Below are 25,747 nucleotides of genomic sequence, written 5' to 3'. Positions count from 1 at the left end.
ATACACTGCCACCAGCACGCACCAAACAAAAACAAGACACAAATCCACTGCAAGGACAGGAAATATTTCCAGCGTGGTTAATGTTCTCTCTGGTCTTGATTTCACTGCCGTCAGAAAGGTGCATTATTAACTTCAGGGTTCAAAGGGGCATGAGCTAGCGTGAAGTAAAAACACAGCGAAGGCTAGACACTGTAGTTTTACCCTGAGGTAAACTCACCAAGGTCAACCCCTGGAGCGGGTATAGGGCTGTTTGCCTGGTGGTTTCCCTCCTGATAAAACTAAAGTGCCTGGTGTCCACTAAGTTTTTACTTCAAGATAGCTCATGCCCAGTAGTTGCCCTGAGGTTTAAAAGTCACGTTTATTAGCGGTGAAGACAAGACCTCTGTCCTGGCTGTAGCCAGGAGCTGAACACAGAGTATAGGACTGAGAGTGAGCTGAAACTCAAGAGAAAGCTCATCCTAAGGGATACAGAGCTCCAAATCCTATACAGGCCTCTGCTCTGTAAGAAGTTGCCGCAACCAGTCACCCATAAGGACAGAACCAAGACTTCTATTACCGACAAGCCCTGGCTGGGATGATTTAGCTGAGGTTAGTCCTGCTTTGAGCAGAGGGTTGGACTAGATGACCTCCTGAGGTCCCCTCCAACCCTCATCTTCTATGATTCTATGACCATGGGAGCCTCTACCACTTGAGCTAATACAGCTCTGCTAGCTTGGAGTAGTAGGCGTTTCCCTGTAAGTGGGCCAGCCATACAGGGAGATACGATTCCCACACATATAGCCAGCAGAGTGCATATAGAAAACCCAACATAGCAGGAGAACTGTACCTCACCCATCCCTTGCCTCCGGCAGGCGTGATCTAAGCCGGAGGCAAGGTATGTATTGAAGAGGAGAAAAAAAATTCTGGGGCAGGCTGATTTGAAAACAATAAAGGAAGTTGCACACCACTGTAGAATGAAAAACTAAGTCATAAGTAGCTCCTTCAGTGGGCAGAGGTCAAGTGAGATGGTCAATGTTGCATGGCAATTTCATTTCTCAGTTGGTCTGCAGTTCATCCCGTGGCACTCGCTTCTCAGACACAGGTTGCTTTTCAATGCTGAAAACTAAACACGGAGACGGGGAGCTCCAATAGAAGCAGGTGTTTGTTCCCCTTGAAAGTCACTGGGATTTGGTGCATCTGCATCTCTGGCAGTGTCAGTCATCAAGCATGGTTCCTCTTACCCAGAACCACTAACGGGAACGAGGCAAAGACTAGCTCTGATAACCGCTCAGATCCACCAGCCGCTGCTAGGCTGTCTCCCTGATGTGCCAGCTCTGCCCAGAAAGCCAGGTAGCTGGAGATAAAGACTGGGCTCAGGGGATAGTGGGACAGTCATGGGCAGTGGGTGGAGCTGGGGTGATCATGCTGTGGGATCTAGTCATGTCTTTGCTTGGCATGGCCATGTATAACACCCTTGGGATCAGAAGGACTGAACTAAGTTCTTTCCCCTTTTTAATTGAACTCTGGATATAGTCTCTTGAAGGAAAAGAAGCTGAACTGGACAGTTGTGACTATCTGGAATGGACTCTGGACGTAGCTCCAAAGAGGAAAATAAACAGGATAGGATTTCTGTGCCCTCCTGGAATAGACACTTGGTACGACTTTCAGAGCTAGGAGGAGAGAAAGCTGAATAGTGTGCCAGAAACCCACATTCCATAGGCCCTGGGATAAGAACTTGAGCTAGACTGCTGTCCGCTGGGCAGATGTAGCATGGATTCCGGCTACAGAGGGAGACAATCCCAAAATGGACTCCAGCCCTCCCCCATAGCCGCCCCCCCGAGCACCCCTCAGGAGAATGGGAAGCTAAATGAGACTTCTGTGCTCACCTCAGAGACTGCCTCTTTTAAAATGCAAAATGGCATTTTCATGAAAAAGGATTTGGGCCAAAAAGAGCAGCGCTTGGAGCACCTCCTACTCACACTGTACCCAAGAAATACAGCACGTGAGTGAAATCCCATTATTTAGCCACTTCAGGGGGGCAAAGAAGCTTTTAATATCCAATTGCACCTCGGAAACATAAAGCCACCACATTAAATAACAAAGCAATTGACTGCTGAGTAGCCTTGTTTGGCTACTGATAACTGGGGACCGCCAGCGTAATTATACTAGGGCTTCTCTACGACTGTCCTAACTTACTGATGCTTTTAAAAATAATTCCAGCTGTGCCTGACATTTTACTCCTATTAAAATTCATCATCATACTGAATAAAAGTCATTTTAGCCAACCTAGGTAGTAATGAAACTTTTATTTAGTAATCTAGAGTTCAGCAGGGGAAAGGGGAGGAAGCAGAGGTGAGAAAAGGAGAGAGAAACTGAGATTATCTAAAAGGATAATTTATATGGAAGGAAATATATATCCGTGTATTTCTTACACACTAGGGTCCATTTTCAATAGCGTGTTCAGATGTTAGGCCTCTCATTTATGTTAATGGGAGTAGAAAGTCTAAATTGCTGAAGAACTCTACGCTGGAAATGCATCCCAGCTAGGTTTTACAAAAGACATTACATGCCAAATCAGATGATATTTAAAATGTCCCTTAAGTGCACAGGTCTCCTGGGGTCAGAAACTCAGTTAGGGTAAATCAGCCGGGTTGCCTTGAAGTCAATGGGGTGACAGTGATTTACCTCAGCTCCAGATCTGACCATATAAGATTTAAACAATACCTGTAAAAGACACACCAATCTTCAATGAGAGGAAGGATGCTCTTGTGGTTAAGGCCTTGGAGAGCTGTCTTTGATTCCCAGCCCTGGCACAGACTCCCTGTGTGGCCTTTGGCACATTATTTGGGTCCAGATTCTCAAAGGGATTTAGGCTGTTTGAGGATCCGGATCTTAATCTCTACATCCCCCATCTGTAAAATAAATATAACAATACTGCCTTTGCCTGCCTTGTTTCTTCACACTGCAGTTGCTGCAAGGCAGACAGGATCACCCATTATGTGTCTGTACAGTGCCTAGCACAATGAGAGAGAGAAAGTAAAGCACAGATGACGTAAAGCACTGCTACAGACTGGGGACCGACTGGCTAGGCAGCAGTTCTGCAGAAAAGGACCTGGGGGTTAACAGTGGACAAGAAGCTGGATATGAGTCAGCAGTGTGCCCTTACTGCCAAGAAGGCTAATGGCATATTGGGTTGCATTAGTAGGAGCATTGCCAGCAGATTGAGGGAAGTGATTATTCCCCTCTGTTCGGCATTGGTGAGGCCACATCTGGAGTATTGTGTCCAGTTTTGGGCCCCCCACTACAGAAAAGATGTGGAAAAATTGGAGAGAGTCCAGAGGAGGGCAACAAAAATGATTAGGGGGCTGGAGCACAAGACTTATGAGCAGAGGCTGAGGGAACTGGGCTTGTTTAGTCTGCAGAAGAGAAGAATGAGAGGGATTTGATAGCAGCCTTCAACTACCTGAAAGGGGGTTCCAGGGAGGATGAAGCTAGGCTGTGCTCTGTGGTGGCAGATGACAGAACAAGGAGCAATGGTCTCAAGTTGCAGTGAGGGAGGTCTAGGTTGGATATTAGGAAACCCTTTTTCACTAGGAGGGCGGTGAAGCACTGGAATGGGTTACCTAGGGAGATGGTGGAATCTCCATCCTTAGAGGTTTCCTAAGGTGTGGCTGGGATGATTTAGTTGGGGTTGGTCCTGCTTTGAGCAGGGGTTTGGACTAGATGACCTCCTGAGATCCCTTCCAACCCTATGATTCTCTGATTCTATGTTAGTCATGCCACTTAAAGAACTTCTAGGCTGAGAAGTTATTTTGAGGAGTGTGGTACAAGCACCGGCATAGACTTGTACCTTCCACCAAGAGAAACTGGTCAAATACAACATATTCCATCACTCGCCTTGTCTCTCTCCTATCCTGGGACCAACGTGGTTACAACAACATGGCAAACAACATTCATATTGGTATCAGTTGTATAATAATTTATCATTCCTTATTTTGGGAGCACACTCTGTTCTCTCTTTTAAAGGCTATAAAAATCGGGTCGCTTTGCAGAATTATAAATTATAAATATAGTGACACTTCACAGCTGCATGAAATGCATTTGATCAAGTATATAACTAGCACAAAGAAAATATGTCTATTATTCCCGCTAGGGTTATAGTGAAAGAATGAATAGGAAACACAGGAAGCACGGAAGCAAGCAGGAGCGTAAATCAGGGAAGAAATATGGAAGAAATTAAAAATGGATCCCCAGTTTGTGCTAAGAGAAGTGAGGGGAGAAGGAGAGCAAAGCAATCACTGTTCTTTAACTGTTCCCACCAGTTCTCCCTGGGGATCAGTCCTTACAATGCCATCTCCCTGGGGAATCCAAATTGTCAATGAAGTGCAGTTTTACACTTAACAGGGAGGATAATTTGACAGCCACAATTAATGCAAATGGGGCTTTGATTCCCTGAAGGGAGGCCATCCAGTAGTTAAGAGTTAAAACGTGTTTTCTCTGTGTTAACACCGCTCCCCTGCCAGGTGTGTGAGACAGAAAGCCTGTTAATTTCCATAGGCATTAAAGAGAAAGAGCAAGCCAGGAGACTGGCCAAAGTATAAGGAGTCAATGAGGTTCAAGGAAGAAAGGCGAAAGGGAAATAGCTCTTAAGGATTCAGTCTGCTGGCTTGGCTAGAGCAAGACCTGACCCTGTGTGGGGCTGAACCTCTAGGGAGAAGCATTATTTGGTTGTTCAGCAATTCTTCCTACTTGACACACTCCTTAGGAGGCTAATCCAGAGCTTTCAGAGAGGCAGGATAACAGTAAAGCCTGCTAATGTACAGAGGCTCCCAAATAATATGTCCCTGAACTCAGGCAAATCCCAGTTAACACTTCTGCAAAGGTGAGCCCTTTCTAGACATGTCCTGGCTCTGTACAATGCCCATAAATCCAGTGGAAATCCTGCCTCATCCTCACGTGTGTGCACTGAGCTGCACAGGAATCAATCATAAATATCGGGCTAATGATAATACTTTGCACTGGTAAAGGGCCTTGAACCTGAGGATCTCAAAGTGCTTTACAAACACAAGTTCAGCCTTGCAACACCCCTGTGAGCTAGGAGAGTATTCCTGTCCCTGTACTAGGGCTGGGAAATTGGGTTGGAGACAGGTTATGTGGCTTGCCCAGAGTCACACAGGATATTGGTCACAGACCTGGGAAAAGACAACAAAGTGACAGATTTCATGAACGGGGTAGCCATGTCCCTCTTTTCTGTCTCATCTGACAGGTGGCATCACCAGAAGACTAATGACTCTTCAACCAACCATTAGATTAGACTGAGGAATTGCTTCATTTCAAACTTGGTTGTGGCCCTTTCCATTCCCCTTCTGGCGTCAATGGCCTTGGAGGGCATGGATGGATGAGTCTTTCTTAGCCCTTGTGGGGGAAACATAAGATGGGAGAAGACCCCTCTGCATCCCTTCCCAACTCAGGCAATTCTGTCCTTAGACTGTGTGTCCCATTTTGTCCCCAATCAAGCCTTGGGTTCCCTACTAATACAAAATAAGTAATAAGCAGATACTTAGACCAATGCTCTGTGTGCTGAATAAAATCCAACCCAATCAAGAAATGACTGTAGGAGAAATTGGATATTTAATGATCAACTCTTTGACAGCAGGAGCTGGGCTCTCCCGACTCTTCAAGCTAATGCAATCTCTGGGCTGCAGAGGGGAAATCGGAATGAAGTGATTCTGAAATCCAGAGTGTGTGTGGTGGGCTTATTTCTAAATTATTGAGGGGAGAGACCCAGGAAACCCGTAAAAAAAATTCAGCAAATTTGTGAGTGTGACTTGCACAAATTTCAAGCCCTCATGTCTGCAGTAGGCTCTAGAGAGCTCCAGTCTGCTTTTCAGATATGAAACTCCCCAGGCATCTTGCTCCTCAAACATAATACTTGGCATGGTCTGTATTTCATGCTGTCAGTCCCACTCAGCACTAATTAGCATTGATAATTGCACTGATGTTAACCATCATTTTCATGCCCTCTCTCCCCACCTTCAAAACAAGGGTTCAATTGCCTAATGAGACCGTTGAGGATAATCATCAAGAGGGAGGAACAAATTCATTCCTGGTGTAACTGACTTCAGTGAACTAGCTCCAGGGATGAAAATGACCTAAAGAAAGCAAAGATTGTGGGCAACTGAAAGGGAGACAGAAGAGAATGGAAAGTGATGGTGATGAGAGGTAGTGTGACCTAGTGGATAATGTACTGTACTAGACGAGACCTGGGTTTTGTTGCCCATCTCTGCCACTGAGCTGCTGTGTGACCCTGTGCATGTCACATCGCTTGTTAGTGGCACTGACTTCCCACCCAGCTGCTGTCAGTTTAAACTGTAAATCCTTCAGGGCAGGCAGGGACTGTCTCTCACTACGTGCTCAGTTGTGGTGTTTAGGCACTGCTGTAATGCTAATAATAATACAGAGACATAAGAACCAGATGGAAGGGAGAGCCAGGAAGCAGCACCGGGCTGGAGACAGGAAGGGCAGGCAAACAAAGAACTTCTTTTATGTGGCAATAAGTGAATAGTGAAGTAGAAGACCTAATGAATTGCCATACCTTTGATGGGGTTAAAGCCAGTAGAGATGGGAGCAGGCTTTTCTGCTACTGGACTTCAATCATCATGTGTAAGGACCTGGATCTCTTGGTAGAGTGAAATTCCATTTCCTGGTCACGTCTACAATGTTCCATCCATGAGCCATGCCTGAAGTGGAGGAAGTACTCTGACCTGGACTTGGAGTGAAATTCAACCTGTATGCTCATTCAATCATGGGCTCTGCCACTATTATGCCATTAACTTACATTATGGACAATAAAGCGCTATAGTATTTTTCCTGGGATAAAGGATGCTCTGCCCTCTTTCTTCTGCTCTCCCTCTTTGTTCTCTTGCTTCTTCCATCCTCTCTTTCCTCTTCTGCTGCCTTCTGAAAATGTGATGGTTGAGTGGTGAGGTTGTAATCACAGAAAGAGCTGCCCTTTCTGCTCCCACTCCATGAAGATGCAGCTGGCCTATGACCTGTGGAGGGTGGTGGTTTTGTGATATCATGTCCAGTGGGATTATGAGGTCAGAGGTACTCATCAATAAATCAGTGTCCCCTCCCTTTGCTTCAGAGAAGAGGAAAGGTAGCCACAGTTTTCTCAGGAGGTGTGTGCAATGAGAGTACTGAAGGAATGATAAATGCTGCATTCAGAGGGGTGAGGAGCTGAAAATGGTTTCTAGGGCGATGTGCATTGCTAGGTACTTTGTTGGAAAGTTGCATGTGTGGGCTGGCGGAGCGGCGAGCCAGTGCTGATAATGAGAGGGCTGGAAGTGAGGATAGGGAAAAATGCCAATACTGAGAGAACACTCTGGACGCCAGCAGAGGATTCCCATGGGAATTCCCCAGGAAGCTCTTAGAAGAAGCAGCTGAAGTTTGCAGGACCTGAGAAGTCCTACCAACCCCTTTGAGGAAATGACACAGCATAATTGGAATAGAGCACGGATACCAAACGGGAGCTGATGCACAAGATTTGCAGTGTTGCTGTTCCTAAATGAAAACCAGGAGAACTACATTTGCATGAAGTGCAAGAGTATCTTCTTTCTGGAAGAAAAATTTCCGGACACTGATCAGCAGCTCAGATCCATGGGAGAAACCAGGAAAGCAAGTGTATTAAGCACCAAAAGATAAACCATCAGAGCCATCACAAGTTGACACAATGGACGGAATGCTTCTGCAGAAACAAGGAGCGAGACAGACAAATGTGGCCAATAGGATGAGTAACACGAAAAACCAGAGAACGACAACTATGGAGTGTTTCATTTTGTTCATCAATCACAGTATTCTGCACTTGAGAAGCAGATCAGATGAGGGGCACACTGACAAAAGGAGAACACAGAGTAGCCCAACCGCTGACTTCGGTGAAACAAGTAAACTGAAGCCATCAGCAAGACAGAGGATACAAGTAATCCTGACAGGTGACTCCATGGTGAGGAATATAAGCTGAGACACTGAAGGGTAAAAACACCTGTGAGGCAATGCTGCCACACTTCCTGAGTAGCACCTTTCTGGGCAAATCAATGCAATCAGTGCAGCTACTTGTGGAGTAAGTGCATAATGGTGGTAGAATCTGGCCCTTAATGTGTTATGCAGGGATATAACTAGGACTAGCACCCTTCAACTACCTGAAGGGGGGTTTCCAGGGTGGTTGGAGCTAGGCTGTGCTCAGTGGTGGCAGATGACAGAACAAGGAGCAATGGTCTCAAGTTGGGGGAGGTCTAGGTTGGATATTAGGAAAAACCTTTTCCCTAGGAAGGTGGTGAAGCACTGGAATGGGTTACCTGGGGAGGTGGTGGAATCTCCATCCTTAGAGGTTTTTAAGGCCCGGCTTGATAAAGCCCTGACTGGGATGATTTAGTTGGGGTTGGTCCTGCTTTGAGCAGGGGATGGAACTAGATAACATCCTCAGGTCCCTTCCAACCCTCATCTTCTATGATTCTATGATTACTGAGATCAAATTAAGAAAGAGGACATTTAGGCCACATACCAGGAAACACTTTCATTTATTGATTATTAGCTATTAAAACATGAGGTTGCAAATTAGATTGCCATGGGAAATGATAAAAAGCCCAACCCGTGCAGGACAGACCCTGAAAAAAAGTATCGTTTTCCTTAATTTAGCTGTTTGGTTAAAATGCCTTCGGAGTCTTCCATTTTTTATTTTTTTTTATTTTTTATTAAAGTTCAACTCTTGCTTTCAGTTTCTGGTGCTAGAATGTGCATCCACACACAAGAAGTGTGGCTGGAATGGAACCTCAAACCAATCCAGAGCAGGACTGTAGAAGTAGCTCACTCTGCAGAGAAATCTACAGCCAGACATCTGCCAATACTCATTACACCAGATCCAAAAGCATGAAAAAGTGGAAGGTGAAACAAGACATAAAATTAAAAACCTGATCAGATTTCAAGGATCTCAGATTGTTTTCAGACAGGCTGGCACATTTCCATGACAAATTCGCTACAATAATAACTTCTTTAAGCACTATTTTGGCATAGAACCTGCCATTATGATCTGTCAGGAGCGCCTGGAGCTACACTGGGCTAGTGGCAGTATAAACACATAACGAGAGACCTTCGCATCTCACGCCTGCCTGCTGAACAGATCTTATACTTTCTTCCAAAGCATGTAGTACCAGCCACTGTCAAAATCAGGGTTCTAGACTAGATGAACCTTAGGTCTGTTCCAGTATGGCAAGTCCTATGTCCCTAAATTCAAAGACCTCATAGTCTAAGTGCACAACGGGTGGGATGGGAAACAGACCAAAGAAAGGTAAAAAGACTTGCCAAAGGTCATACAGAAGGTCAGTGAGATTAGACTCAGGACACTGGCTCATTGCTGCTCTGTGAATGCAAAAAGCATTTAAATATGGGGTGTCTGTATCTGCCCCCCCCCCAGAATCACTTTGGAAGTTTCTGATACTGAGCTCTCTCTCTCAACGTCCCAAGGAGTCTTATTCTGAATTTCACAAGAAGGCTTCCTTGAACTTCTTTGAGAACAATTTGGAAGGCTCCCAAATTTATAATTAGATCATCATCCATCTTGGCAGGCTCTTATATAAGAGCCACCAAATCAGATCATGACATGTAAATTGAATAACCTTCTGTGGATCACCTTACTCAATCAAATCTTTGAAGAAGCAAATATAGAACACCTGGTTTAAGTGCAAAACTCTGATCAGAATGGCAAGCCTTTAAATTATAAATTAATCATGTATAACCCAAATACAGAGAAATGGAGGCAGGTGGGAAGAAGGAAAACAGCCTAAGAGTTAGTATTTGTTTGGCAGTGTTTGAAAATATGTTGTGGGGTTTGGAAATCCATTTCTCAAGTTGGAAACCAATTGAATTTTTTAAAGTTAAATTCAATGTTTAAAAATAATGACTTCTAAATGAACATATTGTGGTTCAAATTTATTGGCAGCTTTTCTAGATCAGAAGCAAGAGATGTAATTCAAACTCCTAAGAAATGCAAATGTGTACATCCTAGTTGTAAATCAGCTACAATGAGCATGTTAATTTACTAAAAAACTTCTTAAATGAAGCCCAACTATTTATTCCGCTCCAGATTGCTTGCTTCTACCAGCTGGAATACTCTTGCAGTATGCTAATCGGTAGGAAACACCAGGTTCTCTTCCAAATCATCATGTCACAAACAGATTGTCCCAAGGTCTCTTGGGACATCTATTTGTATGCACTTTGTAATAATCAGGTCTGGTCAGCTTTTGTAACAATACATGTGCAAAAAGGGTTCCTATGAACTGTTGCGATAAACTATTTACACCTGTATAGAAATATTAAATATCTTGGGTGGGATTTTCCAAAGTGTTTGTGTTGGCCTAACTCTGCTCCCATTGAAGCGAACGGGAGTTAAGGAGAAGCCATTCCACATTTATTTTTTTGCCATTCTGGTTCTCTGCCTTTTCTTCACTGGGAAAGATCTGTGATCTAAGAGACAGGGCACTGTACTGGGAGTCAGGAGACCTGACCTCTGCCACCGACTGGTTGGGTGGCCCTTAGGCATCTTACTTCGCCCTTCTGTGCCTCAATTACTCCATCTGTAGAATGGGATAATGACATGTACCTGCCTTTATGGAGTGTTCTGAGATCTCTGAATGAAAAGTGCTGCATACAAGGTAAGCATTATTATTCGTGGCAAAATAAACCTCTCACTATGTTACATCAGTAATCACAAGCTACTAAACTACCCCGAATTGTGAGGTCACAGAATCCTTTGTACTCCTAAACTGGCATATCTATAAACGTGATTACTCTATAAATGAATACAAAGCCAAAAGGGAAAACCAGTAAGTACAACACAGACCTTGAGTTGCTGCCCACAGAGAGAGAAAAAGAGTGGAAATCTTCAAAGCGCAAAAGGAGGGGGGGAAAAAACACAAATGATTTTCTTGAGGGAAAAAAATGAATACATTAAAACTACCAAAAGCTGACAGACTCAGAAATAATGATCTGAGTTCGCTCTTATTTAAAAACTGGCTTCCTGCTGCTTTCACTGCAATCCCCGCTTTGACTTTCAGCAACATTTAAAATTAAATATACATAAGTGCTTTCAAAGAGCTGTTAATTTGAAGGTCATTAACAGTGCAAAATATATTTCCTTTATTTATAAAAAGGCACATAATAATGTTATTAATCTGTACTCGTCTCCCTATTTCTAATGCTGTTATTGTTTTTAACATGAGAGCAATTGACTTTACCTTGGCTTCCAGCTACACTGCAACCCATTTTAATTGCTGCTATCGGAAAGCAGCCTCTCTGGAACATTCACAGGCCTTGACTGGCCACAGATGGCATTATACAAAGAGAGTGATGAATTCCAGAGGAAAAGGAAACATCTGACCTTGACTTTGCTGGGGGCCAATGACAGACTCATATTTTCAGGCCAGGGGGAGCTATCATAACCATCTAGTCTGAGCATCCTAGCATAGGCCAGAGAATGTCACCCAGTGTTTTCTTCATCAAGCCCATGTCTTGTGGTTGACCTAAAGTGTATTTTGTAGAAGGACATCTTGTCTTGCATCAAAGATCCCCATGATGCAAGAGCATCTTCCACTCCAGCGGCTGCAGGTTTCTGGTGATATAGTCTCAACAAAGAGGCTATGTACACACTGAGTCTGGTTTAGCGTGTTTCTCATACACACACTGGCTCCCCCTCCCCGCCCCCAGCCCTTGTCTCTGTCACAGCAATCCTAGCCTTCCACACCTCCAATTGCTTCTTGAGCGGCAGCGAGGGCTTTATACTACTCAGTGGAATTGTAAACAGCCATTTAACAAACAGCACACCATCTGTCCACAGCTGTAAGGGAGATTTCAGCACCTCTCCAAGCCACTCACAGCAAGTTTATTCTCCCCCGCCCACCCCAATCACAAAAGCTATCAGCTTGGGGACCCCAGGAAGCCTTCAGTCATTGAACGCCTTCCTCAGATCCCAGCCCCCAGCCTCTCATGGCCTCCCTCCCTCAGCTCTGCCCTCTCCACCGCCCCTCTCCCCACAGCTGTTTGCTTTAGGAGATAAATTACTTGAAGTACAGCCTGTCAGCAGTCTCCTAGCAAATCCACTACAGGCAAAAAAAAAAAAAAAAAAAAAAGAGGATGACTAGGCTGGGATTTTGCGGTTGCCATAGAAATGTAGAAATGAAACAGACAATTGAAAAGCATTTCATAGAGTAAAAGGACATGATTTGAGAAAGCGAGAGAACAAGATAGATTCAGTCAAAGAAAATAAAGAGTGAGGCAAGACAGACAAATAGATTGATCAATAGATAGAGACATAAGAAATAAACAGGGAGTTAGAAAGATAGACTCACTGCCAGAGAAACACCAGCCTGTGAAATGGACAGACTTGGCGGCCATGGAGAACAGAGAGGAAAAGGAATTAAACAGTGATGCAATCAGACAGCAGAACTCCAAGTTATGGAGGTAATATGTGCTGGATTTAACCAGTCCCGAGTAGGAAGGGACAATTCAGAGGCAGGGCCTGGCTGGGATTGGGGAACAGGGCTTCCTCTCTCCAAGTTTGCTGTCTAAACCCGATGCCAAGTTTCCCAGTTCTGTGTGCCCCTTCATATTTCCAGTTACCATCCTCTCCTCACCTGCATCTGTCCAAGTCTGTTACCGAAGTCAAGGGGAGCTGCAGCGGCTGGTCAGCACCTCTCAGGTCCTGGCACCGTGGGACATATAAAAAAATACGATGGCAGATCTGCCAAAGTCTCACGCGCTTGCGTGAAAATGGCAGCACACTAGTGCCTGCCGAGCCAAAGGGGTGAGCGGATGCCTGGCAGGACCAGCCTGCGTGAAGTGGTCACTTCCCAAGTTGCAATCAGGAGATGAGTAGCAGGGTTGTGGTTGAGCTGTGTCAGGATACTAGGACCTCGGGGTCAGACAGCAGGCAAGTAGCAGAACTGGGGAGGAACCAAGGTCAGAAGCTGGAGTCTAGGGTCTGCAGTAAGGCAAGGGCCAGAGCAGAAGCAAACAGCTGATCCCCATCATTGCTCAGACAGCTCCCTATGACAGCACCAGCATGAGCCAATCAGTGGGCTGGGCGTGGGGGGAGGCTGCCACTCAAGTCCTGCTGGTCGGTACTTCCTGCAGTAGCTAGCTTCACAGGATTCTCCAGCAGAAACCCAGGCTAAGCTTCCCGTGGTGATGTGGAAGCGCCAGCGGGCCACAACCTCCCAGATTCTAGGCTCACGTGTTCTTACAACAATGCCATGCTGCCATCTCACAAAGCTGCCTCGCCTGACACGGTAGAACGAAAAACAGCACTGACTGTGGAACCGGCTTTCAACAAGCACATACCTCAACGTTACTGTAGGAGAGTAAAGAGTTAAAAGCTGGACAAGTGGTCGGGCCTAAATTACAGGGAAATGAGGTCAAGGCAAGGGCAAACCTTGTTTCTGTTAATTGGTGTGAATTTTAGTTAGAGTCTGTTATCTTTTTCTTCTTTTCCTCCCTTCCTGGCCATCTGTGCTGGGAATGAGGCTAATAAAATCACTATTACCACTCCTGAGTAAGGCATTGGTGGAAAGAAAGCATTATCTTCCTTTTCCCCCTGGCATACCTTTACTTCAAAGAATGTTATTGCAAAATGTATAGGTTTTAAGGTGATGTGTCTGCCCTCTGTATGGTAACCCTGTAAACAACAAACAGGAGCGGGTATAATTATATTCATTATGTAGTTGTTAGTATTCATTTTATAGGTGTCAATGTAACCAAATAAGGGTCTATGGGGAGTTGCTGAGAATGTATACATTTACATACTGTTATGGATAAAAGAATTGTAAAGTAACCCCTTTGTTGCTCACTAGCGGTGTTGAGGTGGAACGAGCAGGCAATAAAGGCTTCCGTCTCCCCAATCCACCCCCGGGACAACCTGTTTGATTATTTTTAACAGTTACTCCAGTTTTAAAAGAAATTGTTTTGGATGGCCATAGCCATCATCAAATGTCGCATCTGGGCAAAGAGAGACGAAGATAGAGTGAGGAGACAGCTTGACAGACTCGTAGTGAGCCAGGTGACAAAGTGGGGGCACAGTCAGAATTCATTTGAGCTAAGTACAGACACATCCAAGCCCTGAGCTTCCTCTGCCTGTGAGAGGTGACAATTGCCATTTCCAACGGGGACAGGTGGGCAGAGCCCTCCCTTTGGAAGCATCAGAATTGGAACAAGAAAAGATCCTGAGCCAGACCATGGCACTCCCCTAAAATGGGACATTGGCTGCAGTCTCTGTCCTGGCATGAAGTAGGAGAGGTGCTATCTCTTAGAGACATCAATATCTGCCTCGGTGTGACTCCTGGATTGTTGAACAACGTGCAAAAGCAGCAGCACAATGAGGGTGGTGAAACAATCCAACAACAATCAGGACAATTTGGTTCTGACCTATAAATTTATCTTCTCCTACACTAGAATGCCTGGGTCCAGGAAAGATATGGATGGGTTGCCATGCCCACCTTGCACTCCCACAGGCTACTTGCCTGCAGGCTTTGGCACCCAATGCTCTCCCGGTAAAAGGCTCAGAGCAGCACCACAGCTTCTAAAGACTCCATAACCATCTTTGACAAAAGAGAGGAAACCACCGTCCTTCTAATAGGACAATTCTACCAGCAGGAACAAAACTGTCCTACTCCCAGACACCAAAAGGCCCTGGGTTGGAGCAGACACCGCTGGGGATTAGCAAGCAATAAAAGGCCACATGGGAGAGCAGAATAACTTGACTAATGGAGGAACTGTGTAAGGGAGGCCATCTGCAGGGCCCACCCCTTTTATTTCCAACAGCCAGGAGAAAGGAGGCTTGCCGTGTCGGAGGCCTCCCACACCACAGGCTCTAGCCGCCTCTCTGAGGCGGTGCGTGGAGCTGGCGGTAGAAGACCACGCCAGCAAGCACGGAAAGTCACTCCCTCCACGCCCAGAGGAGGGCTGTTGTTGGGCTTCTGCAAAGCAGATGGATTCATTACTCCTTTGCTGCTGGGGCCATGGAGAGGCCTTGTGGGACACAGGAGCCCTTCCTGCTGTGGCTGGAGAACAATAATGCTGGTGGGCCGCGTGACGGGGCCTGGGGGAAGGAGGCCTTTTTAAAGGAGGGAGCTGCTGTCAGCAAAGGAGGAAGGACTCTCTGGGCTGGAAGCAGCTGGAGGGGGCTCTTGCAAACACCCAGTGAGCCCCAACAGGGAGAGTCTGATTTGGCTTCTGAGGCAGACGGACTCCTGTAAAACCACTGCAGGCACGCCCCAAAATAAGAGGGTATCGCTGGCTGTTTCCCTTTCAAGTTGGCCCAGGGAGGAGTTTATTCTCAGTCATACTGGCACACTTGTTTCCACCAGGAAAGAAATAAAAGGAGTGCCAGAAAGGGCAGAGCCCCCTGCAAGGACTAAGAGATGGGGTCCTGAGTTGGGCCCACCCAGTGTTAACTGGGGCTCCAACCAGGTGAGAGAAACACCTCAGAGGGGCTTGTATTCAGGCAGGTCTTATCTGTCCTTCCCACCCTCCCTGGGTCTTCTGCTGCTAGGGGAGGGTGTAGGTGGGATGTCAAGCTGCCGGAGATGAGACATTTCAGTGAGGACAGGCTGAGACCGTTCAGTGAGGAGACTATGCTTTAGGTGGAGGGAAAACACTGGGGTCCATGGCTCAGCTTCGTGCCCATTTCAAGCCCTGAACACTTCAGAAGAGGCCTCCAGGAGTGCAAAAGGGAGATGACGTGCCACAAGCCTCTTTTCCAGAGTGATTGATTCCCAATGGAGGCATGAAAATCTGGAGGTCACTCTGCCAGCTGGCCAAAGCCTTTCAGACATGCAAGTTGGAGGTGTCGGTGTTTGGATTTCACCGGTGAGCCCTCCTTGTGTCTCAGATGGTGGAGACCTTCCATTTCTTGTGAACTCTGGTCATTGGTTAAGACAAGGTGGGAGAAAGATCCTTTGAGACAGAAAACTGGCAGGAAGAATAAGGAAATGAAATGTGGTTGCGATGTTATAATTTGAAATCCTTCATAGAAGGGAGTGGTCAGACGTCAGGCTGATTCATACTGAAAGTTGCCTGTCAGCGGTTTAGATTTTATTGTGTGTTCGGTTAACAGCCAACTGGTCCTAACGGGGCTTTATTGCTGAAAGCACAGCCCACTCGAGTCAATACAGCTAGGAAAGCCAGCACAGTGCCCAGCCTGGAGGATGAGAGCATCTTGGAGGTCATGTCTTTTGAAGGTGATGCTTCCAGAAATAACTTAAGTCGCACAATAGTGCTCCTCACACAGCTGGTAAATGTAAGTACCTCCTACATTTGTTATCTTTACAAAGGTCCCTTGAAGACATACTCACATCCTCAAGTCACCTTTAATCTCTTATCTCTATCTAATGAATCATGTGGGGCCTGCTCTTTGAAAACCAGACAAGAGACAGAAGAAGGACAAGTCACACTTTACTTGTAGTGACAGCTTCATACTAATGCAGAGGGATGGGAAGAATGTCTTTATGATTTCACTTATATACCGAGAAATGTAGCTTACGTTTAGAAAACCAATAACAAAATCCCAAACTTTCAGCTTTAAGGCCTACAGCAAATCTGCCCTTCCATCCCTTTCCATAAAATCTCCCCTTCCTCAATGTTAAGCTAAAGCAAACCTTGTACTAAGCCGACACAACACTCAGGTCTTACATTGTCCCTTGCAGCTCATTAAACTCAGCCTTCTGGAAGGAATTACATCCAGGGACATGGACCTGTGCTGAGAATGCTCTGCTATCAGTTGTGGAGAAGTGAAACCCTAGGAGTCAATGGTGAGAGCAACGCAGTAGAGCAATAACTCTTGCAGTGAGAACCCAGGGGAAGGAATAAAGCCTCTCAGTCATACCGGAGTCTGCACAACCCACTGTAAGACTTTTTTTCTTAAGGGTGCGTGTGTAAATGTTCCACGAGACTTACAAAGAGGGACTATTACATTTTATTCATCTGTAGAGCTGGACAAAATTGCTAATTATTTCTTGCTGCAAATTATTGGGGGTGGGGAAATCCTGCGGAAATGTTCTGCTTTTTAAAATCAGAAACCAGCAATTTTGGGGGGCTCATTTTTTTCAGTTTTCTATTGAAAAAAATCAGAAAATTTCTATCAAAACTAAAATTTTTCATGAAAATTTCCAATTGTATAACAAATACTTTGAAGGAAAATTTCAACCAGCCCCCTTTCATGTATATATACTCAGAGGTGCAACATTTTGAGTCATTTGCAATGGAACACACTGACATGTTATTTAGGTCTGGGAATACCTTCTCTGTTGTTTCTATCCCACTCAGATGAGGATCCAAAGCCTGCCCAAGGAAGCCTAGAGAAACAGGTTCTGGGCGAGCATTGGTCACTCAATTGATGGGATGGTGGGATATTGGAAAGATCTTTTTTCCCTGGCTGCTGATGTTGCTTTACCCTCACAGGCCACCTAGTCTCAAAGACGACTTTCAATAGACTAACCAAAAAGGAGATGCTTAGAGAGTTGCTGGTAGAAATCTGAACAGTTTTGACATAAATTGTAAAATACTTATGCTATGACGTAGATGTCTTTGAGTCCACCATAGCATCTGCAAAGTCACAAAGCAGCAGAACTGCTTCAGGTGGCAGATAGCCTGATTAATCCCAGCTGCCTCCTCAGCAATGTAGTCAATTTTTTCACATTTGTGAGGAGTTTGCTGGTTACTCTGCAATATCAATTGCTGGAATTCAGACCGCCCTTGCAGCAGCTGTAAGTTTAAATCAGTGTCTTGAGTGCACAAGCACAAAGACTCCTGTTTGAGTTTTAATCGGTGTTTCTCAAATTCCGAAAACATTAGAGGTACTTCAGGCCACTGCCTATGTATCAGAGGAACCAGGTCCATGCTGGCTGGTACCGATTGGTAATGAGACAGTAGAAATCATCAATGCTGAGGGTAGGATCCCAGGCATTCCCAAGGAGGCCTCTACTTAAGTTGCCACCTTAACAAAGACCACTTCACTAACTGTAAATCAGTACCGAATCACCAGTACTTTTGACTATTGAGAAGGTGGTGGCAAATATTTGCAGTTTTCAGATCTCTTTGACCCTGGCCATTCCAGGTTTAGACTTGGTGTGGGAGACAAACTGCACTGTGTTTTGTTGATGGATGATCTCCTCCTGACTAATGATGAAAACAATGTGTTATTTATCCACCCTAACAATCTCTCATACTGCATACAGCAGGGTTCTGCTCTGTCCCCACTGCTGTCCCCTGTGTGTACAAGGCCACTAGGAGAGTTAAGAAGAAGACCTGGCCTACACCTCCCGTGTCTGCAATATTCAGAGGATACCCAGACCTGTGTCTCCATTACAGCTGATGCTTTTGCTGCAGTGGAACGGATGACCCAGTCCCTGCAGGAGATTAGGATTTGGATGAGGATTTCATGGCTGACGCTCAGTCCAGAAAAAGGCAGAGATAATGTTAGGGCCTTGGGGAACGTATCCAGAAGAATTGGCCAGAATTATATCAGCACCACTAACTGGTGGTGTGTGGCCATTACTTCGGAACCACATTTGCAACTGACAGGTCTCATTAGACTCAAGGCTATTTCCAGATGCTCCAAGAGCAGGTTTACTATTTGTTCTTGGGAAGGTGAGCGCTCACTTTTCGTTCAGATGCGGCCCTTGCTGTGCTGATCCATACCTCTGCCACCTCAAGATTAGAGTACCCCAATGTACTGTCCTTGGGGATGTACCTTGAAGCCATTCAGAAGATAAAACTCATCCAGAACGTGACAGCACCCTTATTACGTGGAGTTTTATGTTGGGTGCACGTAACAGGTGCATTGTGGGCTTCTGGGTGGAGTTTCAGTTGTTGCTTTGGACCTTTAAAGGCCTAAGTGGTTTGGAAGCTGGCTGCCTCTTTCATGGCGCTCCCGCCCGACAGCTGAAGTCAGCGGATGATCTCAAGCCGGATCTCCCTCCCTATGGAAGAGAGGAAGGCATTCTCTGTGAGAGACCCACCACTGGGACAGGCTCCCTGCCTTGGACCTGCTGAGGTCAAATTTGTTCACTTTCTGGACACACCACAAAGCTCATCTTTCTTCTCCGTCTTTTGAGGAGGGGGTGGGGGAGAGCTGGATGAGGATAACTATTGCCATGGTATAATGGTAGGTGGTATTGGAAGCAGGTCTGATTAGGATCATGGAGGGAGTTGCAGTGAGTTTAAACAGTTTCATATAACATCCTCAGTACTGTAAATTCTAAGCTTTGGGAAAGGGCAGCCAGAGCTTTGGATGGGTGCTTCTATTATCGGCTGTTATACAAAGCTAAATAAATATAGCCTTGTTCTCAGATGAGATATCCCACTGTCTGTGAATGGCAGGACTGAAGCTGCTGGTGACCAGATATGCTTATGTCTGCCATTTAACACTTTCACCTACTGTAGAAACCAGGACCATTACCCGTGCCTACTCCCTGATCTATGCAAGTTGGAAGAGACTGAAATGGATCAGGGACCATGGGAAAAAAGAGAGAACAAAACTCTAAATCATCATCATCACCATATCATCAGTCAATCTCAAAGTGCTTTACAAAGTAGGTCAGTGTCATTATCTCCATTGTACAGATTGGAAAACTGAGGTACAGAGGGGTGACTTGCCCAAGGTCACCCAGCAGGCCAGTGGCAGAGATTGGAATAGCACCCAAGACTCCTGAGTCTCAGTCCAGAGCTCTAGCCATTACGCCAGAGAGTTAAATTAAATAATAAGATGATGGCTAATGGACTCTTGGAAAGATACCTGGCTAACCAATCTTTACATCTAGGAATATATAGCCCCAATGTGAGCCGCTGGGTGCCCAGCACTTTTGAAAATCAGGCCATTTATTTAGGTGAATATAGGAGCCTCAGTTAGGAGACATTTTGGAAGATCTTGACCCTTGTTTTCCTTTATGTTTTTATAGTTTTTAGCACACTGCTAGTACTCAGTAAGTGTCAAGAACAGTAACACAGGTTTTGCCTGCAGCGACAATATATGAGGTGGGGAGGGGAACAAAGGTAATTTGTCACAGGAAATAATCAGGTAGAGTTAAACAGCATATCACAGCTTCCTAGAACAGTTACATTATTTTGGAAGCCGAGGGGCCAATTTTATTCTCAGACAGATGGGTACAGAGCCCATGGACTTGAATGGCAGAATTGGGCCCATTGATTTCACATTAAGAAGGATTGTAGCTCAGTTCTGTTCCTGCACTGCATATAAACCTGAGACTACACAAAGCAAGGCTAGAGGGACAATTTCCTCTGAGGAGCATTCCTATCCTGTGTAACAAGCAGCATCAGGGTACTCATAAATGCAGTGGTTTTGTATTTTATCTGTCTCGCTGTCATGCTGCTTTATACCTTTGGTTTTCTTCTAATAAAAGAAAAATCATAAAAACACAAAGGATCCCTTACCAATGGTGAATACAAATGCAGTGACACAGTGTATTAGTATGCAGAATGCATGTTTCATATGCATGTTGTGTTTGGTGTGACAACATACCTGAATACAGATTTTGGTGGTGAGTATTCCAAACGGTATTAATGATTGACCAGCAGACAGGGCTTAGAACAATCCCTTCTGTTGTCAGACAAGGGGAGTTTTTCTTTACTTATTACTCTGGAGGAAACTATGAGTTGAAATCAGATCATTTTTGCATTTGTTAGTATCTGTTCCTCATTCAAGCTTTGTGACACCTTCCTCACAGAACTAAAAACTGGTGATGTAAAAAATATCCAGGTGCTAGGGTCCCTTTTCCCATTGAAATCTGCTGGGAGGTCTACAACTCCTTCTCCTTTGCCCTGGCAAGCTGGGTTTCCTATTCTTCCCACTCCACAATTCTTTAAGGAAATGCTAGATGTCAGCTCTCTCATTTTGCAACTTCCTCCCAAACCAGGAAGAGGTGTTCTTGGGTACAGGAAGCCACCCACGATCTCATCCTGCAACAATAAGGCAGGCATTAAGGATAACTCCCACTAGTTGTGCATTCATCTCTGGGGGACAGGGACACATCAGAAGCCCATGTGTCCTAGTGATAGTGAAAATGCTTCTGAAGCGTCTCTAGGTCCCATCACCCAGCATGTCGGTGGGAGCAGGAATGTACTTGGCCCACTGTTTCCGGATGGTAGGCAGGCAACCTCATGCCCCATAGAAAACCTTTCCAGGGATTGGGGATGCAGTGATCACAGGAAATGGCCTATCTGAAACTGCAATAAGGGGCATGAAGGCATCTGGTGCCCCTCAAAGGGGTGCAGGCCACCAGGCAGAATGACTTTTGCTAAGAATATATGATGATCAGAGAGAGAGCTATCTTTACCCCACCTCCAATATTACACCCAGACTGAAGGTCAGCTCCAGATGGTGTAGGGCCCTGTAAATGCATCCATGCAATATGTGGGAGAGATCAGAGTTGTAAAATTTCCAGAAATATTGAAGGCATGGAACAAACACATTTATTTCTGCTTTTATTTTCCTTTGCTTTTTTCCCCTGAAAACGCCCCCAGCAATTTTGGGAAAAACTGAAATTTCTGCAGTAGTTACATACTTATCAAAACCAAACTTTAGCTGCTTCTTTAAGAATGAGAAACATAATATGTATAATTAGTTAGTACCTAAAAAGTACTGTTTGGTATATTTATGAAAGAAGTATAAATTCTTTAGTTTTGATTCAAATAATAATGACAAATATACCTAGGGACGGCACTGCAGCTGCGCAAAGAGGTACTTAGGTGTATTTTTTTGCCTGTTGGCAAATAGGAAAAAAATAGAAAACGTTGAAAATAGAAAACATCAGTCCTGTTGTAAACAAAAAGGAAGGTTATATCCTTTGGACTCAGAACTAGACCTGACCTGACATTACCACGCAGACACAGAAGAAACTCATGTTTGTAGAGAAACGGCTTAAAAAATGAATGTCCCTACAATGTAGTTAATGGAGCATAATATTGAGGACCAACAGCAAATTCAGGTATATATCCAAACTTTATAGTAACTCCACCAGCAGACTCTAACCGTGCATTATCATTATATATACAAAAGGTGTAGTAATAGTAGACCAATCTAGCTACCCTATGAACCAGTAAAATGTAAGAGTTACTAATGTATTCGTGGAAATGCTAGCAGACCTCAATTTTTTTCTTCTTTCACCATTCATCCTGAGAAAAAATATTTCATATAACAGTTTCTTTTCAATTTTTCCCAAAATTTCTAATTTTTCTATACAGGGCCTCAGAAAAAAAAAAGGGAGGGGGAGAGTGTTTTTTCTGGAAGTTTATGGGTTTTTTTCCGGACCCTTACATCTCTGCATCGTCACAATGAGCGATGTGAGCTGTTTAGCCACCAGATCATAGACATGAGATATTGAGCCACTGAAATTCCTTAAGATGAAGACTCTTAGGCACCCAAACGCCAAGCTTGGCAGCAACTCAGCTAGTTCTGGTAGGAAGCCAATCAGGCTCCTTCAGCTCATTTTTGGAACAGCAGGCTAAGAAATCTATTCCCTATGCCATGAGTGCACTTTGTTGACAACTGTGATTTCTGTAAGAATGAAGTGATGGAGCATTAAAACTCACACAGTCTGAGCTAAGTAAAAGCCTTAATAAGAGTTAATTCTTTTCATAAACTCTTCACATTCCAGAGAAAGTGAGTAAACTGTCCACTCTTAAACATGTTATGTAAACGCTGACAAGCTTCTAGTAATTTTAACTAGACAGATCAAATTAGCAAAGAGATTGACAGATGAACAAAAAAAATCAATGGAAAACGTTCAACGGAAGATGCCTCAATGAAGTGAGCAAAGAGATACAGTAGAGAAGGATAGACAGACACAGAGGCACAAGAAACATAGGGACCTACCTCTGAAGCCATGAAACCTAAGTCAGTAATTTAATATCAAAATCCTTAGATCCACACAATGGAAAAAAAGTTCTCCGTAGCCATCTTCTGCAGATCACTGAGATGCTGGAGGACTAACCGGTCTATTTTCCAGAGTGTCTCTCCTCTGTCTTCTTTTCCAGTTGCTTCTGCAGTCAACAATCCCATAAAAAACACTATGCATCTCATAATAATCCCATATGAAACCTGTGCAGCATCCAACCTGACCATTCCTTTGCTTCTTCCTCCAGGTTTGCAAAATACTGGGAGTTGGGTTTGCTTTATTTCTTCTCATATTTCTCATTAAACATTCTAGAAGCAGTTGATCCAGACAGAAGGCAAAGCCAATCACTTGTCCCTCCCCCCACAATACCAGTTCCCCTGGAGGTTATGAATTTACTGTCCGTTCCACTTGGGTTGGTTTGTTTTTTTCTGTTATGGACAAGCAGTGAATCCACAGTAAGTTGACAACATATACAACGTACACGGGAACACCTTTTTTCTTTTTTTCATTATGTTTTTTTTTCCTTTTTGCAAAAAAATGCAAGCAAAAGAAAAACAAGGTTTTCTATTGAAGGTACATCTCTTCTTCAATATGAAGACATTAACTGGATTGATTTGGATCCCCCATGCAGTGGTCTGTGAAGTCCTTTGGTAGTTGACAGAATAAAATCTTGATATTACGGTAGGTAGCTGTGGAGACTTTTGAAGGCTCTTCCACATAGATCATGAGTAGAAAGGGAATGGGGTGTGGAAGACAGGGTCAGGGAGGAGAGCAAAAGAAGAAAATAGGAATGTCGTTGCTAAAGATGGTTTCTCTAGGTTGGATATTCAATTCTTGCACCTCTCCCCTCTCCATTGGCCCCTTGTTTCTGATCAGTTTTGAATACGGCTCACTGGTGGTGGGATTAGAGTCTATTTTTTTTCCCAACACACATTGGTTTGTCTTCATTGTCTTTTAAATATATGATTTGTACATATTTATATTTATTTATATGCTGTTTCCCATGGCATCGGTAAGTGTGCTTCTGTTGGCAAGAAACGGAAGCTGCCGGTTAGAAACAAGTCCTGTGTATTCTTTGTCTGCAGCTGCTATAGTTCTCAGACGATAATCCAACCTTTCCACATTTTTCACTGATTTGTCAGTCAATTCCTCCCCTCCCACCTCTGACCCTTCATTGTTTCCCTTCCCTTTCCCATCCCCATAAAAAGAGAGACGTCATGCCATCGAGGTCGGAGACTGACTCATCTGTACTCTCATAGACTGGACGCTGTTCAGGATCTTCTTCTGGTGTCCGGCCAATGTCACCCCTATTCTCAAAAGATCTCTGCATAAAAAAAACCCAAAACAACAGGGAGTTCAGTTTCGATGTCTTAATTTTACACTCTTTAATATGTTTCAGGGGTATTTGTCCCAGAAACGCCTTATTTTGTTCTTTAGTGTTACTGGTGAGGTAGGTGAGAAAAGTAAAATAAAAGATGTCCCTTCCCTAAATCTAAGACAATGGACCTGAATTTGCAGTCTGATAAGCAGTCACATTGAACAAACCAAAAACCAACCAGAATATTTGCCCCAAATTCAAATCAAACCTATTTTGAAGTTCAAAACAAGTTGGTTAATTTGTTTTTGTTTTATTTTATTTTTTCCATTTCCTGGTTTTGTTTCCTGGAAGAGAAAATAGTAAACTACCATGAGAGAGGCACTTCTCATATTATTTCCGACCCTGCCTCAACCAAGAAGCACTGAAACTCTTAAGAGAAAGTTAGTCTTTAGGAGTCAGATCTTCCTTCCACTGAAGTCAACAGAAGTCTTTCCAATGACTTCAGGGAGAGTTGGGTCAGAGGCTAGGTGTTACACTGTATGCTCCACTTACTCTGATGTCATCTGGGCAACAAGCTGGAGGGAGGTGAAGCCTGCGGTCAGGAAGCTGTCTCTGTATTGGCTCATTTTAATGGCGCTTAGCCAATCTTCTACTGAGGTAAAGGCAGTGAAATCTGGGATGGAGCGGTCTAACAGTGGCTGAGAAGGCCTGAAAGACAACAGAAAGGAGCTTAGGTCAAGGTAGACACACTAGGCCATGGGTGCTGTAAATCAAAAACAAGGGTCTAACTAGCCAGTTAGAAGGCAGAAATGGGGTCGTGCTGGGTTGCCAACACTTTATAATGTTCCTGGCAAACAATATAACCTAGCGTATAATCAGTGAAATATTGCCAGTCTGTGACTGAGAAGTATATTTTGTGTTTATTAGAAATACACCTATCCCAGGCACCTTGCACCTGTAAATAAAATCCATCTGTTTTGGATTGCTGCCAAAAATCTTCAATCTTCCCAATATTTCCTGAACTCTCACTTTCCCACTACACCCTTACCTCTCCTTTTCCCTCCCCCAAGATACCCTGGGAAGATGGCGAGACCTTGAATCATGAGCTGAAGGGCACTGCAGATAGCATCCTACCTACAGTGGCTACAATGTGTGCTGGGTGGACTGCTAACAACACAACTCCTTTTAAGTAGTATGGGAGTGTCAGTGTGGTCTCAACGGGTCCTCTGTGGATGGTTTGGAAGGCCAAGGTCTTTATAAGGAGTTAAAAGTGGTCCCTGAGATGTTAACTTCTGATAGAGGCAGGATTTGTGAAGGTTTGTGGCACATCAGCGCAAATGTCTGTTCTCATGAGGTAATGGGATAGAGCCTCTTCAGCAAGGAGGCAGGAGTGTACCTAGGGATGCTGACTCACTATCCTATCCTACCCTACCCTATCCTATCCATACTACACCTGTGTACTGCAGACTCAGTATTTACTAGCATCCGAACAGCC

General features: G+C 44.5%; 1 protein-coding gene across 5 annotated transcripts in view; it reads right to left on the bottom strand.

The window, feature by feature from the left end:
- The window catches only part of EPHB1 (EPH receptor B1), a 351,973-nt gene that overhangs the window by 3,548 nt on the left and 322,678 nt on the right, over window positions 1–25,747 (bottom strand). For 2 of the 5 annotated variants that reach the window (XR_010918133.1, XR_010918132.1), the window contains exons 15-16: window positions 24,805–24,960; window positions 22,913–24,258 (exon numbers count right to left, since the gene is read on the bottom strand). Coding sequence is in view for 2 of the 5 variants with exons in the window: in XM_067538718.1 (XP_067394819.1) it covers window positions 24,150–24,258; window positions 24,805–24,960 (265 nt within the window). In the remaining 3 variants the exon portion in view is untranslated. Of the gene's footprint in view, window positions 1–21,532; window positions 24,259–24,804; window positions 24,961–25,747 lie in introns of those variants that run through there. The other 3 variants (XM_067538718.1, XR_010918134.1, XM_067538719.1) reach the window with 3 other exon arrangements.

The sequence above is a fragment of the Emydura macquarii genome, unplaced genomic scaffold, assembly GCF_026122565.2.
Source record: "Emydura macquarii macquarii isolate MOO-44397 ecotype Brisbane River unplaced genomic scaffold, CSIRO-AGI_Emac_v2 contig_499, whole genome shotgun sequence".
NCBI lineage: Eukaryota > Metazoa > Chordata > Testudines > Chelidae > Emydura > Emydura macquarii.
The sequence above is the reverse complement of the archived record's forward strand: the minus strand, read 5'-3'. Positions and strand labels throughout refer to the sequence as shown.